Source organism: Symphalangus syndactylus, chromosome 14 (genome assembly GCF_028878055.3).
Source record: "Symphalangus syndactylus isolate Jambi chromosome 14, NHGRI_mSymSyn1-v2.1_pri, whole genome shotgun sequence".
Taxonomy (NCBI): domain Eukaryota; kingdom Metazoa; phylum Chordata; class Mammalia; order Primates; family Hylobatidae; genus Symphalangus; species Symphalangus syndactylus.
The window spans coordinates 71,061,677-71,082,697 of record NC_072436.2 but is presented as its reverse complement, the minus strand read 5'-3'; the positions used below and the strand labels follow the sequence as shown (position 1 = coordinate 71,082,697).

The 21,021-nt window shown below is 39.4% G+C and overlaps 1 protein-coding gene across 3 annotated transcripts in view; it reads right to left on the bottom strand.

The window, feature by feature from the left end:
• The window catches only part of GFPT1 (glutamine--fructose-6-phosphate transaminase 1), a 62,217-nt gene that overhangs the window by 6,950 nt on the left and 34,246 nt on the right, over positions 1 to 21,021 (bottom strand). For all 3 annotated transcript variants that reach the window (XM_055241047.2, XM_055241048.2, XM_063617854.1), the window contains 6 exons: positions 18,116 to 18,221; positions 16,209 to 16,372; positions 13,932 to 14,027; positions 9,868 to 9,965; positions 6,185 to 6,305; positions 5,641 to 5,798 (listed from right to left, as the gene is read on the bottom strand). In XM_055241047.2, coding sequence (XP_055097022.1) covers positions 5,641 to 5,798; positions 6,185 to 6,305; positions 9,868 to 9,965; positions 13,932 to 14,027; positions 16,209 to 16,372; positions 18,116 to 18,221 — 743 coding nt within the window. The remainder of the gene's footprint in view (positions 1 to 5,640; positions 5,799 to 6,184; positions 6,306 to 9,867; positions 9,966 to 13,931; positions 14,028 to 16,208; positions 16,373 to 18,115; positions 18,222 to 21,021) is intronic.

The window sequence follows — 21,021 nt, the reverse complement described above, 5'->3', positions numbered from 1 at the left end:
ATTTGTGCTAGGAATTTAATGCTACTTCCCTCTATTTATCACTTTGGCCACACGCTCTAAATTTTTACCCCTATTATTCATTGTTTACTTTTTTCTAGTAAGTCTTTTTTTTTTTTTTTTTGAGATACAGTTTTGCTCTTGTTGCCCAGGCTGGATTGCAATGGCGTGATCTCGGCTCACTGCAACCTCAGCCTCCTGGGTTCACATGATTCTCCTACCTCAGCCACCCCAAGTAGCTGGGATTACAGGCGCCCGCCACCACGCCCAGCTAATTTTCTTGTATTTTTTTAGTAGAGACGGGGTTTCACTATGTTGGCCAGGCTGGTCTTGAACTCCTGTCCTCAAGTCATCTGCCCAAAGTGCTGGGATTACAGTGTGAGCCACCACGCCCAGCCTCTAGTAAGTCTTTCTTAATGGTAGTTCTGATTTTTTTTAATCCAATAGTTATTTTGAAAAACATTTTTATGTTTCAGATATTTGAGGCTTTTATTTATATCTCTTTCAGTAGGTTATTGTGCTGTTGTCAGTTACGGTGTTAGATACAATTTTAGCTTTAGGAAATTTATTCTGAGGGGTGTGTGTGTGCGTGCATAGATTATATGCTGAATTTCTATTACTATTCTCGTGATAAGGGATTACTCCATTAGTGATTTCCTGGCATGATGTGGATAATGAGACTCCCTCTAAAATAAAATCACAGTCTGGTAACTCCCTATCATCCCAATAGTTAAATGAGACTCCCTGTTTCCTCCTGCTGGAATTCTCAGCCTCCAGCTGCTCACATGGTCCTCCACAACTGCCTCCCTGTACACCTATTATATTCCACCAGCAGACTGGAATCTTTTCCCATAACACTAAAGTGAATTTGGAGTCCTCTGCCTCCAAGACTAATGAGCACATCTATATTGTAAATTCCAGACTCTTCCAGTCTACTTCTTCCTACTGTGGTTTACTTTTCAATAAATCAATTAATCACAAAACATACTACCAGGTCAGAGGTATCCTGGACCCCGGAATACTTAAACTGTTTCCAATCCAAACTGATCAGATAATGAGTATTCCAGTTCCTGTAGCCCATAACTAAAAATGTTATTCTACAAACTAGTGTTTATTTGTTTGAACTGAAACCATCTGAACACTAGTTTTTAAGTACAAATATTAAACGGAGCAACTTTAATCCATATGTTTTTCCATTGCATTGCTATTACAGTTTAATTTCTAATTTCAATTTCATATTTTTAATTTCATCAATACATATCAGGAAACCAATCATGAGGAAAAATAAGCTATACCCTACATTCAGAATCTACTGAGGTTTGAAAGAGTTTACCAGGAAAATGCTAACTCTGAAATTTTAAACTTGGTTTTTCTTTTTGTTCAGCCAAAAACAAAGTTACATTTTTATTTTTTTAAATCAACAAAAGTCAGCACTGTGGTGAAATTCTAAACACCTGCAATAACATATAAAAATTGCTGAACCTACCATTTATACCCATCAATTCCTCCAGAAGTATCAAATTGTCTACGGTCTGACACTATGAGAAACTCAGTAAGATCCCTCTAATCCTGACAGTTTTTCAGGCAAAGTTGAGAATTTATAGGCAAGACCACAGAATTCTTCTATGTGCTCCATCACTGGGCCCAGGGATTAGGATCAATAATCAACTTTTGGCTGGGCGCGGTGGCTTACGCCTGTAATCCCAGCACTTTGGGAGGCCAAGACGGGTGGATCACGAGGTCAGGAGTTCGAGACCAGACTGGCCAACATGGTGACACCCAGTCTCTACTAAAAATACAAAAATTGGCCAGGCGTGGTGGCAGTTACCTGTAATCCCAGCTACTTGAGAGGCTGAGGCAGGAGAATCACTTGAAACCGGAGGGCGGAAGTTACAGTGAGCAGAGATCACACCACTGCACTCCAGCCTGGGCAACAACAGCGAAACTCCATCTCAAAATAATAATAATAATAGTAATAATAATAAACTACTTTCAATACCCATTAACATAAAAACTCTTATTTCCCACCTGGAATGGTCTGTGACTAAATAACCCAAAACTTTTTGTAAGTAACTAAGCCCAAAATGTTTAAGACATTTGAATAAAATTACTTTAGAATCCATGAAAAATGAAATACCAAATTGTCATACTTACTAAATTTTTTGAGTCATTTTTGAAAAAAATTAAAGTCTGTACTAAAAAGACGCTAATTTTTCTTATACAGGTGGTAACCATTGGGGTAATGGGTAAAAAGTACGTAAGACTTCTCTGTACTATCTTTGCAACTTCCTATATAGTTATTTCAAAATAAAAAGATATTTAAAAACAAGATTTGCAGAAAGAAAGAACTAATGATACAAATAACAACATGAACAAATCTCAAAAACTTCAGGCTAGGCTAGTCCAATAGTGGGTCATCAGAACTCACTAACATTAGCGTTACTAAAGTTGGTATACAATACCTCACTGCTAAATTTAACTGGCTTTATTTAAAAAACAAACTTCAGGCTAAATGAAAGAAGTTAGACACACAAGACGTGTTATACAATTCCATTTACAAGAATTTTCTGGAAAATGCCACAATACAGCAAGAGAAAACAGTAGTTCCTGAGTATAAGGCTGGAGGGTAGGAGTGAGGATTGACTATAAAGAAACACAAAGGAATATTTCAGGTGATCATCTTCTAAAACTGGATTGTGATAACAGTTGTACAGCCAAATGAATTTACTAAAACTGTACACTTGGTGAATATGCTATGGTAGAAGCTAGATGGTAGGTATACCAATGCTAATGTAAAATTTTTATTTTTTTTTTAAGTCAGGGTCTCACTCTATCATCGAAGCTAGAGTGTAGTGGTGTGATCATGGCTCACTGCAGCCTCAAACTCCTGGGCTCAAAGGATCCTCCTGCCTCAGCCTCCTGAGTAGCTGGGACTACAGGCACGCGCCACCATGCCCTGCTAGTTTTTCTATTTTTTATAGAGATAAGGTCTCGCTATGATGCCTTGGCTGGTCTTGAACTCTTGGCCTCAAGTGATCCTCCCACTTCAGCCTCCCAAAGTGCCAGGATAACAGGTGTGAGCCACTGCACCCAGCCTATATGTAAAATTTTTAAAACTCTGCTGTATATTTGAAAATCATCATCATATAATGTTGAGGCAAATTAAAGTTCTCATAAACAAAGGAATGAGAAATGTAAAATATATATTTCCCTTGGCAGCTCACAATTCCAGAAACATTTTATGAAAAGATTAAGTCAATGGCATCCATCCAATCAAACAATCCCATATCCCACATACACCATGTTGTAGCCCTCGTTTCACAATGTGTTATAAATAAAGAGGCTCTGGGATTCCAATCCCCCAATCAAATCCTTAAGTGCTACTAAAGGTGGCTGGTAATTTATTCAGCCACAGGATGGAAACCCAAGCACAAACATGTAACACGTTTTAATTACCATATGGAGAAAATTCAAGTTTCAGCACTCTGTAAACTATAGTGTTAGCAATATTGAAATACGCAAGAAATAAAAATCTCACTCAGGAGTTTTTATGCCTGTAACCCCAGCACTCTGGGAGGCCAAAGCAGGCAGATCGTTTGAGCCCAAGAGTTCGGGACCGGCCTGGGCAACATGGTAAAACTCCGTCTCTACAAAAAAAATACAAAAATTAGCCAGGCATGGGTAGTGGCCTGTACCCGTAGTCCCAGCTACTCAGGAGGCTAAGGTGGGAGGATCACCTGAGCCTGGGAAGGTCCAGGCTGCAGTAAGCCATGATTGCACCACTGCACTCTATCTACACTAGATGACAAAGAGGAGAGACCCTGTCTCCAAAAAAAAAAAAAAAAAGGTGGGGGCCAGGTACAGTGGTTCATGCCTGTAATTCCAGCACTTTGGGAGGTCGAGGCAGGCAGATCACTTGAGGTCAGGAGTTCAAGACAAGCCTGGCGAACATGGTGAAACTCCATCGCTACTAAAAATACAAAAATTAGCCAGGCGTGGTGGCAGGTGCCTGTAATCCCAGCTACCTGGAAGGCTGAGGCAGGAGAATCGCTTGAACCCAGGAGGCGGGGGTTGCAGTGAGCTGAGATCACGCCACTGCACTCCAGCCTGGCCAACAGAGTCCGTCTCCAAAAAAAAAAAAAAAAAAGGAAAAGAAAAGAAGAAGAATTTTTATGTAATTATCACAAACTTTCTACAAAAAATTCTCTGTGAGAATCTTTAAGGGAAAAGAATTCAAATGCGGTTATGTACACATTAACATTGACTTCCACAATCCTTTAATTAAACTCAAATCCACCAATATCCCAACATCTTATTAGATAATCAGCAAGAAATATCAAACTTAAGCAGAAAAATATTGAGAAAACAAAAATGTGAAATCATAAAAAGTAACACATTGGGCAATATAGTGACACCCCATCTTAAAAAAAAAAAAATTAAAAAAAAAAAAAACTAGCCTGGTGCATCTGTAATCCCAGCCACTCAGGAGGCTAAGGCAAAGATCACTTGAGCCCATGAGTCTGAGGCTGCAGGGAGCTATGATTCCTGTCACTGCACTCTAGCCCCAGCCTGGGTGACAAAACAAGACCCTCTCTCTAAATAACAAACAAACAAACCTAAAACCCCAAAAAAACACTTGTGGAGGGATAACATCTCTTGTATTTATACAACTTTCTAAGATTTCCTATTTTTATTAGCCTCCTAAATTTATGCATATTCCAATTCCAAAGAGCAAAGTAGTCTTACTAGGCCTTCAAAAAACAAGACAGTACCTTTAAACCTCCCCAGAGCAATATCTAAAGAGAAAGATATTGTCATACAATACTCATTAAAAATTTTTTTTTAATTGCCAAATTTTAAATTTTTTTTTTTTTTAGATGGACTCTCGCTCTGTCACACAGGCTGGAGTGCAGTGGTACAATCTTGGCTCACTGAAACCTCCATCCCCCAGGTTCAAGTGATTCTCTTGCCTCAGCCTCCCAGGTATGCTGGGATTACAGGCACGTGCTACCACACCTAGCTAATTTTTGTATTTTTAGTAGAGATGGGGTTCACCATGTTGGCCAGGCTGGTCTTGAACTCCTGAGCTCAAGTGATCTGCCTGCCTCAGCCTCCCAAAGTGCTGAGATTACAGGCGTGAGCCACCATGCCTGGCAGTTGCCAAATTTTATACCAAAGGTGTATTCCTCCTTACAAACTTTCAGAGGTAGTATGTATATTTTTACATTATTTATTAGAAACCATAAATAGGTAAATAAAAATTCCAAAAATGGTTAAAGTGGATGTTTCTAATTTGTTACTTTTCAAATTCCAGACTATACTTCATAAAAGAAGGGGATGTTATATACTTGTTATGTATCCTACTGTGCCTAGCAGGAGGGCAGTAAGCAATAGACAAGGATAGCCAGCAGAGACCTTTTCAAAATGGACTTACATTATATACATAAGTCCCTTTTAAACTCTATTAGGAAGAGGGAGAGAATGACAAGTCTTTTATCTATCTGACCCTTAAGTCCTACAATAATTACAATGATTAGTAAAATGTGTGAGTTCTATAACTGCTAACAAAAATAAGATACAGACTAGTCTGCTTCACTGACACTATGATTAAATAATCATCAGAGAAATGAGTCAAGAATTTACCTTTGTACTGGCCACACCAATCTCAGGACCAGCATTAATATGAACTCCACAATCTGTCTCCCGTGATATAGAACTGCCAACTGTGTTTGTGATCCCCACAGTTAAAGCTCCTCTCTCCTTACAGTACCGAAGACCCATCAAAGTATCTGCTGTCTCACCTGCGTAAAAAGTAGGACAACCATAACACACAGAACAGTTTTAGCATATGCTGTTTCTTAGGAGCAAAAACAAATTGACCACACTTTCAACAATATTACTTGTTTTAAATAAAATAAAAAACATCCGCTTAATAAATGTACAAAACTTTAAGTAATATGGCTTGTCAGGATCTCTCTTCCTTCTCTGTCATTGAAAATCCAGCTTGAACATAAAAGGTGTTCATTTTTACTAATTCATAAAGAATTATGTAACATTAAAATAAATCTGTGTTCATCAAGTCATCTGCAATGCCAGTTTATCTTTAAATATCAGCTTTTACCAAGATATGCTAGAATTATTAGAAAGAATAACTTTCCTTCCCTTTAAGTCTTTAAAATTAACACACCTGATTGACTAAGGAAAAAGCAAACATCATCCCGAAAGACTGGTGTGTTTCTGTCCAGGAAGTCACTTGCTAGTTCTACCATCACAGGCAACTCAGTCAGCTCCTCAAGAACTTGACGTGTCTGCAGAGAAAAGATGACTTGGTCACAGAACTTGCCTTCAAATACTCTTTCATTGGACTTCTTTGGATTCAATGTATAGTTTTTGCTTTTTCTGATTACAAAAATGACATGTTAGAAAATAAAAACAACTCAGATTAAAATATTTTTAAAAAAATCAAAATCCTACCACTTGAGATAAGCATGGCTAACATTTTACTATCAGTCTCTTTAGACAACTATCTATGTATACTTTTTTTTTTTTGAGACGGAGTCTCGCTCTGTCGCCAGGCTGGAGAGCAGTGGCGCAATCTCGGCTCACCATAACCTCCGCCTCCCGGGTTCAAGCGATTATCCTGCCTCAGCCTCCTGAGTAGCTGGGACTATAGGTGTGCGCCACCATGCCCAACTTAGTAGATATGGGGTTTCACCATGTTGGCCAGGGTGGTCTCGATCTCCTGACCTCATGATCTGCCCGCCTCGGCCTCCCAAAGCGCTGGGATTACAGGCGTGAGCCACTGCGCCTGGCCACATACATTCTTATAAGGAAACATACCCACACATATAAAACATTTTGAGAAGTGGAAAGAGCATGGTTCTGAGTCAGCTTGTGTGTTATCTCTAACTTCCCAATTCCTAATCTTTAAAATGAAAATTCGTGTAATATCCATGTCAGTGAGGGGTTTCAAATCAGTTAACAGATGTACAAATATATAGAGAAAAATTAAACACTTTAAAAGTACAACGTATTCATAAATATGACCATTTCCCAAAAGAAGTCAATATATTTTAGAAATCTAGTTTAAGAGGGCTCACTATTTTCAACCTTTGTGGCATGGGACAGGGGGAATGAAGTAGGGAGCAGTATGCCTCTGTGCAAAGGGTAGTTTAACCTTCATTTCGGTAAATTTCCATTCTAATTATTTTTACACTAAACATCGGAAAATCAAAAACAACAGAAAAATTATCTTTTAGGCAGCAAAAACTTTAAGCTCAACCAATGTATATACATTTAGTGTTGCTTTAATTCTAACTCTGGAGCTCACCTATCCTGACAGCCTTTCACCAGCCTCTTCAGGCAAGTGACCCTCCCCATCTCTCACCCATCTCAGCTTTCCTCCTTATCAGCAATAAAGAACTTAAAGGTGCCCTTATTTCATAGCCCTTTAACTTTTGCTTGCCCACAAATTTGAACAGAATCGTTTTACTTGGTTCCCCCAAAAATACTAAATAACTTTGATTTGGCATTTTTTAACAATATTACAACATCATGTAAAGAAAATCATTGAAGATGAAATGCTCCTATTTTTTTATTATTCTTTTCCATTAATATATTTTATTATACATAATTAAGTTACCGACACTAAAATGCTAAATGTTTTCCCACAAATAAATGTAAACCAAACCTTTCCACCCAGTTTATAATATAAATGTTACATTGGAATCATATTCTTCAAAATAAAAAGATGGGGAAAGAAGAGAGAAAGATAGAAATCTGGAGGCTTACCAGATATTTAAAAGTAATAAACCCCAAAAAAGTAATCTCAAGATTTATCTGTGCTAATTAATAGTTTATTCTTTTAGTTAGGGCAACTTTTTTTTTTTTTTTTTGGTTAAAAATGGGGTCTTGGTTTGTTGCCCAGGCTGGAGTGTAGTAGCTATTCAGAGGCATGATTATAGGGCACTGTGGCCTCAAATTCCTGGTCTCAAGTGATCCTCCTGCCTCAGCTTCTGAGTAGCTGGAACTATAGGCACACACCACTGCACCCAGCTGCAAACAACTTTTTATAAATACACAAAATGACATATTTCCATCACAATAGAGTAACAATGCTATAAATTCCACTGAATGCCACTACAAAACCTAGAGAAAATTAAAATTTTGAAAAGCATATTAAGTAGGCTATACTTAAATCATTTATGCCTAGTGTTCCATCATTGGAACGCTAAGCTTGTGGGAGTTATTTACATCCTACTGCTCAAGGTCATCACCAAGGTCTGATGATTTTTCACAAAAAAATTTTGCAAGCTCTGGCATAAATGGGTTAAGAATGATTAGAGTGTAGTCAGTTATTATTCAGGATATAGATACTAAAAAAAAACATGCAAATGTGTCATGAAACAACAACAAAAATGTAAAACAGGATAAAATAAATGGTACTACTTTGTCTGATAAACCACAGGGGGATTTCTAATGTTTGTTAACTACAGTAGTCTTGGCATCCACAAAACAACAAAAAATCTTACATTAGAGAATTCTAACAGAACGTAAAATTTCTGCCCCAAAATTGTCTTAGCATTAGATGAAGCATTTAATCAAATTTCCTATTTCTGAATAGAGGGCTAATTCAGTAATAGATCTAAGCTACCACTAATGTGTTTATGTCTTTCTTCTTCCCGTGTTCAAAATTTTTTTTTTTTTGAGACAGGGCCTGGTTTTGTCGCCCAGGTTGGAGTGCAGCAGTGCAATCTAGGCTAACTGCAGCCTCACCTTCTGGACTCAAGCGATCCTCCTGCTCAGCCTCCCAAGTAGCTAGGACTACAGGGAGTTGCCACCATACCCCGATAATTTTTTTTTTTGTAGAGACGGGGTCTCGCTATGTTGCCCAGGCTCAAACTCCTGGCGTCATGTGATCCTCCCACTTTGCCCTCCCAAAGTGCTGGGATTACAGGTGTGAGCCACAACGCCCAGAGGAAACAATCACTTTTTTAGACCTCTACCCTTCAATATTACATAGACTTTCTGTTTAGGACCATATAACTTTGAGGGAGGAGGGGAGGAGGTATATGGTGTAGTCTTAGAAAAGAGCAAAGCTTGTTGAGATGCAAGGGCAGGTGACCAGATAGTTTCACTCACTGCTTAAATAAATGGCTCCTAATATTTATGCCTCAGCAAATAAAAAAATTATGTCATGAACTTTGGAAATCAATCCTAAAAGCAGAAATTGAATGTAAAGGTCTTCTGTTTATAACAGTTGACATCAGCAGCACATAAACTGTCTCTTTCTAAGGAAACTACGTGGGCAAATATTGGTCCTTTATTGGAATAAAAGACCCTCATATACCTATGCTTCTGCACTGACAATACACGTTTTTGATACTCAATTTCAGCTTCTAAAAGAACAATTTAAAGAATAAAATCTGATTTAAAAAAAAGCAGACTACCTTTCTTTGCAGTAATGTGCCCACAAAGTAAAACTGCATTGAGGTTCACACATGATGCGGGCCATCTGTCTAGGACAAGTGAACAATGCTAAGCAAAACCCAAAGACGGCTCTTATACATGTAGGCAAGCTCCCTCGGCTACAAGTCTAGGACAGTACAGAAGCTCTCCCCCTCTTGGCCTTTCATGAAGTCCGTTGCAGAAGTCTATCTGTATATCTAGGGACCTTTTCTACAGATCTTCCATTGATAAATAATTCCAAGCAGCTGGTAAATTTCTCCCCTTACCTTCTTTTTTTATCACAAAAGGGAAAAGATAACACATTAACAAAACATAGTTTTACATAGTATGTTATTAGACTACTACTTGGTCTATAGATATTCTCTAATATTCAACATAACTAAAATTTTAAAAAGCACTTACCGCTACACCAGCATGGTAACTTGTTCCACAAGCAATAAGAATCAAACGCCGGCATCTCTGGATCTCCTTTATGTGATCCTTCAAACCACCCAAATTCACTGAAATGAAAGTTTGTGTACATAATTATTTAGCAAAGAACCATGTGAACTAGGCAATCGCATTTTATGAGTATCTACTGCCAATATAAGGAAGAATACTGCTGTTTTAAAGAATTAATATTCCTCTTGGAAAGCATAGTTCTCTGTAATTTTGAAAAGTAAATTAAATAAGTCATAACGGGCCCCCCCCCAAACTTGTAACTGACCTTGGTCACCTCTCTACATCCCCACACAATTACAGCATTTATTACATTCTACCTTAGTCATTTTTACATTCTTCTCTTTGAAAGTTAACTTAAAGGCAAAAGTAGAGGGACACAGAAAACAGACCATTAGATGTCGAGGGCTGGAGCTGGAGGAGGGGTTGACAACAATAGGGTGCGAGGAAATTTTCAGAGTGATGGAACTGTTCTACATCTTGACTTTGTAGAGGTAATGATTATGACTATGTTGTAGAGGTTTATCAAACTTAGAGTTAGACACTAGGAACGGTGAATTTTATTATATCTAATTATGTCTCAATAAACCTGTCTGGGAAAAACATTATCTCAGTTACGTTTATTTCCCCTCTGGTGCCCAGAAAGGCCCTCTGTAGAGTAACATAAACCCACTCTCCTCTCAGTCTTTGCCGTCCCCATTCCCCTAATGCTTCAATCAAAATGCTTGATTGTTCTGATCCCTCCACATTTATCTTCAAACCCAGCATCCCTCCCTGGACGACAGCAACATTCTCCAGTTCTCTCTTCTGTTCTCCACCTCCTGGAGTCTGCTCTCCATATGCTACCAGAAGGATCTCTTACAGTGATCCTTTAAAAACATAAAGACCATCCAACAAAGTCTGCCCTCTTTTTCATTTTCAGTTTCTATAGCTATTTACATGTTGTTCTCCATGTGTCTTGGCCAGAAATCCTTCCACACAGGCTAGTTTTCTACCTGTGAGAAATTCCCATTCAACATTCATTCAACTGGTCAACTAAAATTCCCTAAGCACCCACCAAGTAAATATAGTGGTCAAGGCACTGAGAGCTTCTGGACTCAAACAATTTCAAATCTGGCTGAGGAGAATGACAGGTACCTCCTCGTGGGCCTCATCTTGCTGCTCTCTGAACCATTTCCAGCTGTCTACTCTGCCCCTGCTCTCTTCATCTCCCCATCTTCTTTTTTTTTTGAGACAGAGTCTTGCTCTGTAGCCCAGGCTGGAGTGCAGTGGTGCAATCTCGGCTCACTGCAACCTCCGCCTCCCAGGTTCAAGCAATTCTCCAGCCTCAGCCTCCTTAGTAGCTGGGATTACAGGCCGCGAGCCACCACGCCCAGCTAATTTTTTTCTATTTTTAGTAGAGAGGGTTTCACCATGTTGGCTAGGCTGGTCTCAGACTCCTGACCTCAAGTAATCCACCCAACTTGGCCTCCCAAAGTGCTGGGACTACAGGTGTCAGCCACCGCGCCCAGCCAGCCCACCTTCTTTTTTATCTTAGTTATACTATAAAACCAAGGTATGTGTTTTACTTTTTATCTTTTGAATATGTTCTCCTTTTTGAATTTTAATAATGAAAGAAGGTATGTTTCTCTATTTTAAAAAATTAGCAAGGAGCAAACAAAACCAAACAAAATAAAAAGTGTCACTAGCTTCCCAAATAATTTATAACCAAATCCAAACTACTTACTTTGGCCTTCAAGTCCCATATGACCTGTCTCCTGCTTACCCTGACCTAATATCCTAGCACATCCCCTCTCACTCAGGCCACACCAGCCAGACTGGCCTTCTTGCTGTTATTGCACTAGACCAAGCCTGTTTATGTACCTCTGCCTACAGTGTTTTCCACAGACCCTGGCATTAATTACAAATGTTTGGGAAGAAAGGAAACAACAGTAAAAGACTGGATCAGGGCCGGGCGCGGTGGCTCACGCTTGTAATCCCAGCACTTTGGGAGGCCGAGGCGGGCGGATCACGAGGTCAGGAGATCGAGACCACGGTGAAACCCCGTCTCTACTAAAAACACAAAAAATTAGCCGGGCGTGGTGGCGGGCGCCTGTAGTCCCAGCTACTGGGAGAGGCTGAGGCAGGAGAATGGCGTGAACCCAGGAGGCGGAGCTTGCAGTGAGCCAAGATCGCGCCACTGCACTCCAGCCTGGGTGAAAAAGCAAGACTCCGTCTCAAAAAAAAAAAAAAAAAAAAAAAAAAAAAAAAAAAAAAAGACTGGATCAGGGTCATGCAAAGGCAAAGACTCAATATAAAAGCAAAGCAAAAAAAAAAAAAAAAAAAGGCAGACCAACTACCAGAAAGACCTGTATTGCAGATGATGACAAAGAATGACATGGATGTAAGACAGTGAGATTAGCTGGCCACGGTGTTTCCTTAAAATTAGTCCTAGAAATTTCTGGTGGCTGAGGAGAGTTGGTATAGTTCTGAAAGGAGCTGCCCAAAGCTCTAAATTTGATGCTTTTGAGAAAAGCCTGCTCCCTTTTGAGATGAGGTAGGCCATCACTACAGGCAAAAGAAAGAATGCCTGATGGACAGGGGAGGGGATGGAGAGCACTTAGAACAATGAATACATGGGGACTAGTTTGGTTCAATAAATGACTAACGATGTGACCTCTGGCAAACTGAAAGCCTCAATCTCCTCATCCTAACAACAAAAAAGATGACAGCTATCCTGTTTTATTACAGAACTTTTATGTACATAATACAGATACAAGAACTCTTTTTTTTTTTTTTTTTTTTTTTTGAGACAGGTCTTTCAACCAGGCTGCAGTGCAGTGGTGGAGTCAGAGCTCATTGTAGCCTCAACCTACAGGGCTCAAGCAATCCTCCCACCTCAGGCTCTTCAGTAGCCAGGGCTACAGGCACCCACCACCACACCCAGCTAATTTTTAAAAAATTTTTAGTAAAAAGGAGGTCAGGCTGGTCTAGAACTCCTGAGCTCAAGCGATCCTCCCGCTTTGGGTTCCCAAAGCGCTGGGATTACAGGCATGAGCCACTGCACCCAGTCAAAAGTACTTTTTAAAACCGTGAACTTCCCAAAGTTTGTCTCATTTTCTTCCCTTATAAAACAAATCTTTTTCCTGACCTCATTTCCATAAATACCATAAAAGAATTTACTGCTACTCTCCCAGTTCTTCCAGCTCAACCATCTTCAACAACCCCCTCTGTCAATAGAGGCAGATACAATTCCTCTGGTGGTGCATGCCTATAATCCCAGCTACTTGGGAGGCTGAGGCAGGAGAATCGCTTGAACCCGGGAGGCAGCAGCTGCAGTGAGCCGAGATGGCACCACTGCATCCCAGCCTGGGCAACAATAGCAAAACTCTGTCCTAAAAAAAAAAAAAGAGTAGTGTTGTACTCTCACCTCTACCTTAAAAATGTAGGAGGGTACAGGTTATCCAAAGGCATCAGGCAAATACCTGAAAGACCTCTGGGGAAGTTCACACTTTTACTTATTTATACACTCAGAAAGGAAACCTAGGCTAGGCAGATACATGTAAGCTGCCCAGCAACGGGACCAGGTCTCATTCTTCTTAGAATTCACAGTACCTAGGACAGTCCCTGGTACACAATGGGTGACCTATACATAAAATTTACCATTTTAACTATTTTTAAATGTACAATTCAGTGACATTAAGCACATTCACATTATTATGCAACCATCACTACAATCCATTTCTGTAATTTCATCATCCCACAACTGAAACTCTGTACCCTTTAAACAATAACTCCCCATTTCCCCTCCCCACAGCCCTTGGTAACCATTAATCTACTTTCTGTTTCTGTGAATCTGACTATTCTATATATCTTATATAGGTAGAATCATACACTAAAGAACTTTTTCCAAGATGGCTGGGCTCCACTGATGGCTGGCAGCTGTAGTTGTTCCACAAGGCTATTAAGGGCAATGAACTTTCAGGTTGTTAATGGCACCTCCTACTGTCAGAGACACTGAAATAATAAAATAATTCATATGTAATTACCAGTATAGTCATCAAAGTTGACTCTTCCTCTCATTGTGTTCACGACAGACTCTGGCTGCTCAAATATTTCCTTCTGCATAAATGAACTGAAGTTGCCTACAGTAATAGAAATCACATAATTAAAACAAAAACAAATCAAAGAATAAGAAAAGAATTTGTACACAACTAAAAGTCTCTCTCCTTTAATATAATCTTGGTAAATAAAATATAACAAAAGGTCATGCAATAGACATGACTGCCTAAAAGATTGGGTGAATACATTTTACTCTATGTGGAAAAAAGTAACAGTAAAAGTCACTTTTAATTAACTTCATACTTGAAATGTGCAGTTAAAACAAGTGAATGAGACAAGCTTTTTTTTTTTTTTGAGACGGAGTCTTGCTCTGTTACCCAGGCTGGAGTGGAGTGGCATGATCTAGGCTCACTGCAATCTCGGCCTCCTGTATTCAAGCGATTCCCCTGCCTCAGCCTCCTGAACAGCTGTGACTACAGGCGTGTGCCACCAGGCCAGGCTAATTTTTTGTATTTTTAGTAGAGACACGGTTTCACCATACTGACCAGGCTGGTCTTGAACTCCTGACCTCATGATCCAACCACCTCGGCCTCCCAAAGTGCTGGGATTACAGGCGTGAGCCACCGCACTCGGTCAAATGGGACAAGCTTTAAGTTTTGGAGTGCGACCTACATTCAAACTGTAGTTCTTTACTATCTAAGCTGGGGAAATTATTAATCTATAAAATAAGAGACCAATTTCTTCACAGTATGGATTGTAATATGGATTAATAAGGCAAGAAATCTGACATATATATATATGTAAAGTTGTGCAATAAATGTTATTTCTTATTTTTACTTTTTTTTTTTGAGACAGGGTCTTTGTCACCCAGACTGAAGTGATCACCGCAAGATCACCGCTCGCTGCAGCCTCGATCTCCTGGGCTCAAGCAATTCTCACACCTCAGCCACCTGCGTAGCTAGGACTACAGGCACACACTACCATGCCCAGCTCATAGTTTTGTTTTGTTTTGTTTGAGACAGAGTCTCACTCTGTCGCCCACGCTGGAGTGCAGGGGCATGATCTCACCTCACTGCAACCTCTGCCTCCCGGGTTCAAGCGATTCTCCCACCTCAGCCTCCCCAGTCAGAGACTACAGGTAGGTGCCACCATGCCCATAATTTTCTTTGCACTTTTAGTAGAAACAGGGTTTTGCTATGTTGCTGAGGCTGGTCTTGAACTCCTGAGCTCTGGCAATCTGCCTGCTTCAGCCTCCCAAAGTGCTAGGATTACAGGTGTGAGCCACTGCCCCTGGCCTTTTTTTTTTTAGTTTGTAGTAGAGACAAGGTCTCACTATGTTGCCCAGGCTTTTCTCAAACTCCTGAGCTCAAGTGATCCTCCTACCTTGGCCTCCCTAAGTGTTGAGATTACAGGCATGTGGCATGAGCCACCGTGCCTGGCCAATGTTAGTTTTTATTCCTACCACAATCCCATCAGAAAGGAATAAAATAATCCAAATCATAATAATTACAATAGTTAACAGAAGCAAATATTACATATGACTAAGTGTGTCAGACACTGTTTTAAGGACTTTATATATAGTAGCTTCTTTTTTTTTTGAGACAGAGTTTCGCTCTTGTTGCCCAGGCTGGAGTGCAATGGCACAATCTCGGCTCACTGAAACCTCCGCCTCCCGGATTCAAGCCATTCTCCTGCCTCAGCCTCCCGAGTAGCTGGGATTACAGGCATGCGCCACCACACCCGGCTAATTTTGTATTTTTTAGTAGAGTCGGGGATTCTCCATGTTGGCAAGGTCAAACTCTCCACCTTAGGTGATCTGCCTGCCTCGGCCTCCCAAAGTGCTAAGATTACAGGTGTGAGCCACTGCACCCAGCCATATAGTAGCTTCTTAATCCTCAAAACAACCTTAATGAGGCAGGCTCTATTATCCTCATGTTATATATAAGAAAACTAAAGCACAAAGAGAATAAAAAGGAACAGAACATGAACTATTTTTATGTTTATAAAGTATTTTTAAAGTATCAAGTGTTAATAATCTTTTTTATAATGTTAGAAATAACAAATCATTAATTAGTTTGAAGACGATTGTAAAAACAGCAGATAATTTCTCTAAAGAATCATCCCTTTTCCTAGCGTTGTCCCTTCACTAATCATGTGGAAGATTGCACTCATCATTCATTATTAGATTCAATATGCTAGGAAAGGAAGTAGAATATATTCTTTCCATTAAGGACAGCAAGCTATAACATGACAAAAACTTTCACCCTTCATGATCTGCTGGAGTTCCATCTGGAGTGTTTGCACAGCTCGTCCGGGGTGATCTCCTGCAGTTCGTTTAATTCGATGGATAGAAAGACGTCCATCCACTACTGCTGCAACATCATCATCTTCTAGAAAGATGACGCGATTGGTGTGTTCTATGACAGCACTATAAAGTTTTCAAGGAGATATTACAATCAATAACCAAGGATCATTATTACAAATGAAACTATCATTTGGATACAAGAAGCAAATTTCAATATAAACTCTATCACTCTGCAGTATCTCGGAGAATTTTCTGGTTATTAATGCCAACCCCTTCAGCAAAGTATGGGGAAGGTGGTCATTGTAGACAAAAAATAAAAGGATCTCTGCAGAGCAATCTAAACCAAATAGATTAGATCAGAAAGCATGGTTGTTTCTTCCTCATTCTATCCATTACCAAGTCCTGAAATTTTAACTTCCAAATATTCTCAAAGTTTCTACGTCCACCACCAGACAAATTCAAGCTCCCATCAGCTCCTTGGCTGGACTACTGCAGCAATCTCCCAATTAGTCCACCCACTTTCTGATCTCTCGCCATCCATTCTCCATTTCTGCCAAAATTGATATCAAAAGGCAAAAACTCTAATAAAGATTTCTCCTTCACTCAACAAACCACCTGACAGCTTCCCTTTGGCTCTTAGAGAGACAACAAAGTGCCTTACCATAATCCCTATACCTCCTTCTCCAGATTCATCTCCCACCAAGCTTCCTCTCACTCTCGCTATTCTGGCCACACTCATAGCCATCCTAAACTCTCACAGGCTGAGCCATTTGCAAAGAATCAATGATCCTCCCTGTACCTCTTAACCTAATTAACTCCTAATCTCTCCTTAACTCTCAGTTCAAACATCATTCCCTTAAAGAAATTTACCCACCGAGGGTAAATCACTCTGTTGCTAGCATTCTGCAGCTCTTGGCACAGTTGGAATTCTACACTTGTGTGATCATTGTTTAAAATTTGCCTCCTCACTAAGGAAGAGCTCCTAAGGAAAAGTAATATTTTCATTTTTACTCACCATTATCCCCTGAGGCTAGCATATGACTTCACTCAGTGTTCAATATGAATGTATAAATGAACGAGAAAAGGCTGATACGTTTCTGTAATTCCAGTGTATTTAAGCCATAACTGTCAACTGTGTAATCTTACACATCTTAGCCCTGACTACACACCTCACACACCTGTAAAAACATTATAGAGTAAAGCTTGTTTTCTCACTGAGATAATATATTCCCTGATATCCTAAATGGCATTATTTTCTTATTTTTATTATTTTTCTCTTATTTTCAGGTACAGTGGATGACTCAAATCCTTGTTTGCAATTTCGGTGATTTTATTTTATCCTCATTACTATTTCATTTATAAATGCATGTAAACATCCCTCTGCATTTTCTCTCAAAATATCTTAGTCTACTACTATCCCTTCATAAAAGTGATTATGCTGCAAATTAATTCTAAACGTAAAAGATGAGTATCTACATTACACTAAAACTACAATAGTTTAGCAACTATGCTATAACTATTGGGATACTAACTAAGCCATTTTACTCTTCAATCTAGAATCTCCTCCCTTCAAAACCTGGATAAGGCTCCTGAAATAAGAAGGAAAAAAAATGTAAGAGCTCTAAAATAAATACACTGGAATAAGTCTCAAGCAGTATATATGTTCTTGGTAAACTGACCTACATACTTTGAAATGACAGAAAAAGTGTCCTTATAGCCCCATCTCCAAAATGGTCACCTGTATTTATTTAATTAAAAAAGTTCTCTCACAGAGCACAACTAGACTAATACACAATGACTTCTTGGGTTTCCTGCAGAATGAAAAGTTTTACTAAAAATCTCTTTGAATCAACTAAGGAAGCTCACCTTGCATCAGAAGCAAAGTAATACTCCACTGCTTTTTCTTCCACTGGGAAAAGGCAGGTTGTGCTGTCCACACGAGAGAGATTGCAGCTTCCTTTCTTGTCTTTGCCTAAAGCATATAGTTAACATGAATTGGCAAACATGTAGAAAATCATGTCCAATGTAGAAATATGCGTAATTTTCTACAAAATCAAGAAAAAATCATAGCAACACAAAACAATTTTAGCAAATTTAAAAAGCCAAGTAGATCACCGTATTTCCATGCAATAAGCCAATAAGAACAGACAAAAAGTGTACAGTAAAGTAGCAACTATCAAAGAGTGCGTGGCAGGTAAAAGTACTACATTATATGTTTTTTTAATATAATATTTATTTTCCAGGTAAAAGACAAGTAATTCCTTAATATTAACTGCTTTTTTAATCAACAGTATGTATAAATTAATTTTAACTTTATACAAAATTTAATGATCTTAACACATAAAAGTTTGTGTACCTATAATTATCACAAAATTACATTTAAAATATCAAAATTGTGCAATGAAAAATAAAATGAACATAGTGGCTCATGCCTGTAATCCCAGCACTTTGGAAGGCCGAGGCAGGTGAATCACTTGAGGTCAGGAGTTCAAGACCAGCCTGGCCAAGATGGTGAATCCCCATCTCTACTAAAAATACAAAAATTGGCCAGACGTGGTGGCAGACGCCTATAATCCCAGCTACTTGGGAGGCTTAGGCAGAAGAATCACTTGAACCCAGGAAGCAGAGGTTGCAGTGAGCCAAGATCACACGCCATTGTACTCCAGCCTGGGCAACAGAGCAAAAACTCTGTCTCAAAAAAGAAAAAGAAAACAAAGGCTAGTGGCAAATTAATTTTTACTGTATCATAACAAAACCTCACTAGATTTTAGCAGCAAGTCAGCATAACAAATCAAGTTGCAGTCTACACTAATTCTGATTTTAAAACAAAACAGATGCATATCACTCTCTAATCATGGTATATCATATGTGGCACCCACTGTTAGAGACAAAATTTATAAACCAAGAAACTCTCCTTTCTTCAACTTGGGTTTTCTTACACTTCCTTTAAGTCAGGATAAAGTAGGGTCTTTTTGCAAACCTAATATCCTTTTAATTCTTGTATTTCAGAATTATGACACCTCTACTTAATTTGTCAAGACATTAATATTAATTTTTTCATCAAAACTGGAATACTGAAGTTTTATAAATTGGCCTAATATAGGAAAAAAATCTATTAGTTGAAGACTACATAAATGTCCTAGAGACAAAAATGCACCTTTCTCCAAGGCCAGGACATAACAAAACTTAGAACTATGGACACAATAGCCAGAGAACATCACAAGTATACTTATAAAAACTGCTATTTCATCTATCCTCTTAAAATGCACATACAAAGACAGACTTGATAATAATTATTAGAAATGTACATTCAAATGTGCTAATTATCCTGAGCTGATCATTACACACTGTACACATGTATTGAAAGATACACCACATAAATATATAATTATATATCTATTAAAAATAAAAGCCGAAAAAAGTATATTCAAAGTTTTCCACCATCTGTGATTATTTGCTGTTTTAGTGATGAAAACAAAGTAACTTTTCCCATTCATATTTAACAGCAAAGATGCCAAACTGAAAAATAAATGTAAGATGACATCCAAGAAAAAGTAACATTATAGAAAAATAACATATTAGTGTTTGCCAGGGGCTGGGAATGAGACAAGGGTTGATGACAGAAGACAAGTTGAGGGAACTTATTGAGTGATGAAATTGTTCTGTATCTTGATTGTGGTGGTAGTTATGCAATTTCACATCTGACAAAACTGATGAAAAAGACTAAATATTACTATATGTTAAAAAACAGAGGCCAGGCGCAGTGGCTCATGCTTGTAATCCCAGCACTTTGGGAGGCCGAGGTAGGCGGATCATGAGGTCAGGAGTTCGAGACCAGCCTGACCAACATGGTGAAACCCCATCTCTACTAAAAATAGAAAAATTTGTTGGGCATGGTGGCACGTGCCTGTAATCCCAGCTACTCAGGAGGCTGAGGTGAGAGAATCGCTTGAACCCAGGAGGCCGAGGTTGCAGCGAGCCGAGACCATGCCACTGCACTCCAGCCTGAGCGACAGAGCGAGACTTGGTCTCAAAAAAAAAAAAAAAAAAAAAAAAAAAAAAAAAAACAAAAAACCAACTACCTTTGCTTATAAAATGTCCTAATAGGCATGAGTTTCACTGTTTTTTCTCCAAATATTGATAATTTCATTCTTCAAATAACAAAGTATATTTAGTTAAAATACATAAAAAAATTTGAGGCTGGGCACAGTGGCTCATGCCTGTAATCCTAGCACTTTGGGAGGCCGAGATGGGCGGATCACCTGAGGTCAGGAGTTCAAGACTAGCCCAGCCAAAATGGCAAAAGCCCGTCTCTATTAAAAATACAAAAGTTGGTCGGGCGCGGTGGCTCACGCTTGTAATCCCAGCACTTTGGGAGGCCGAGGTGGGCGGATCACGAAGTCAGGAGATCGAGACCACGGTGAAACCCCGTCTCTACTAAAAATACAAAAAATTAGCCGGGCGTGGTGGCGGGCGCCTGTAGTCCCAGCTACTCGGAGAAGCTGGGGCAGGAGAATGGCGTGAACCCGGCAGGCGGAGCTTGCAGTGAGCCAAGATCGCGCCACTGGACTCCAGCCTGGGTGACAGAGTGAGACTCCGTCTCAAAAAAAAAAAAAAAAAATACAAAAGTTAGCCAGGCGTGGTGGTGTGCACCGGTACTCCCAGCTACTCTGGAGGCTGAGGCACGAGACTCGCTTGAACCCGGGAGGTGCAGGATGCAGTGAGCCAAGATCATGCCACTGCATTCCAGCCTGGGCAACAGAGTGAGACTG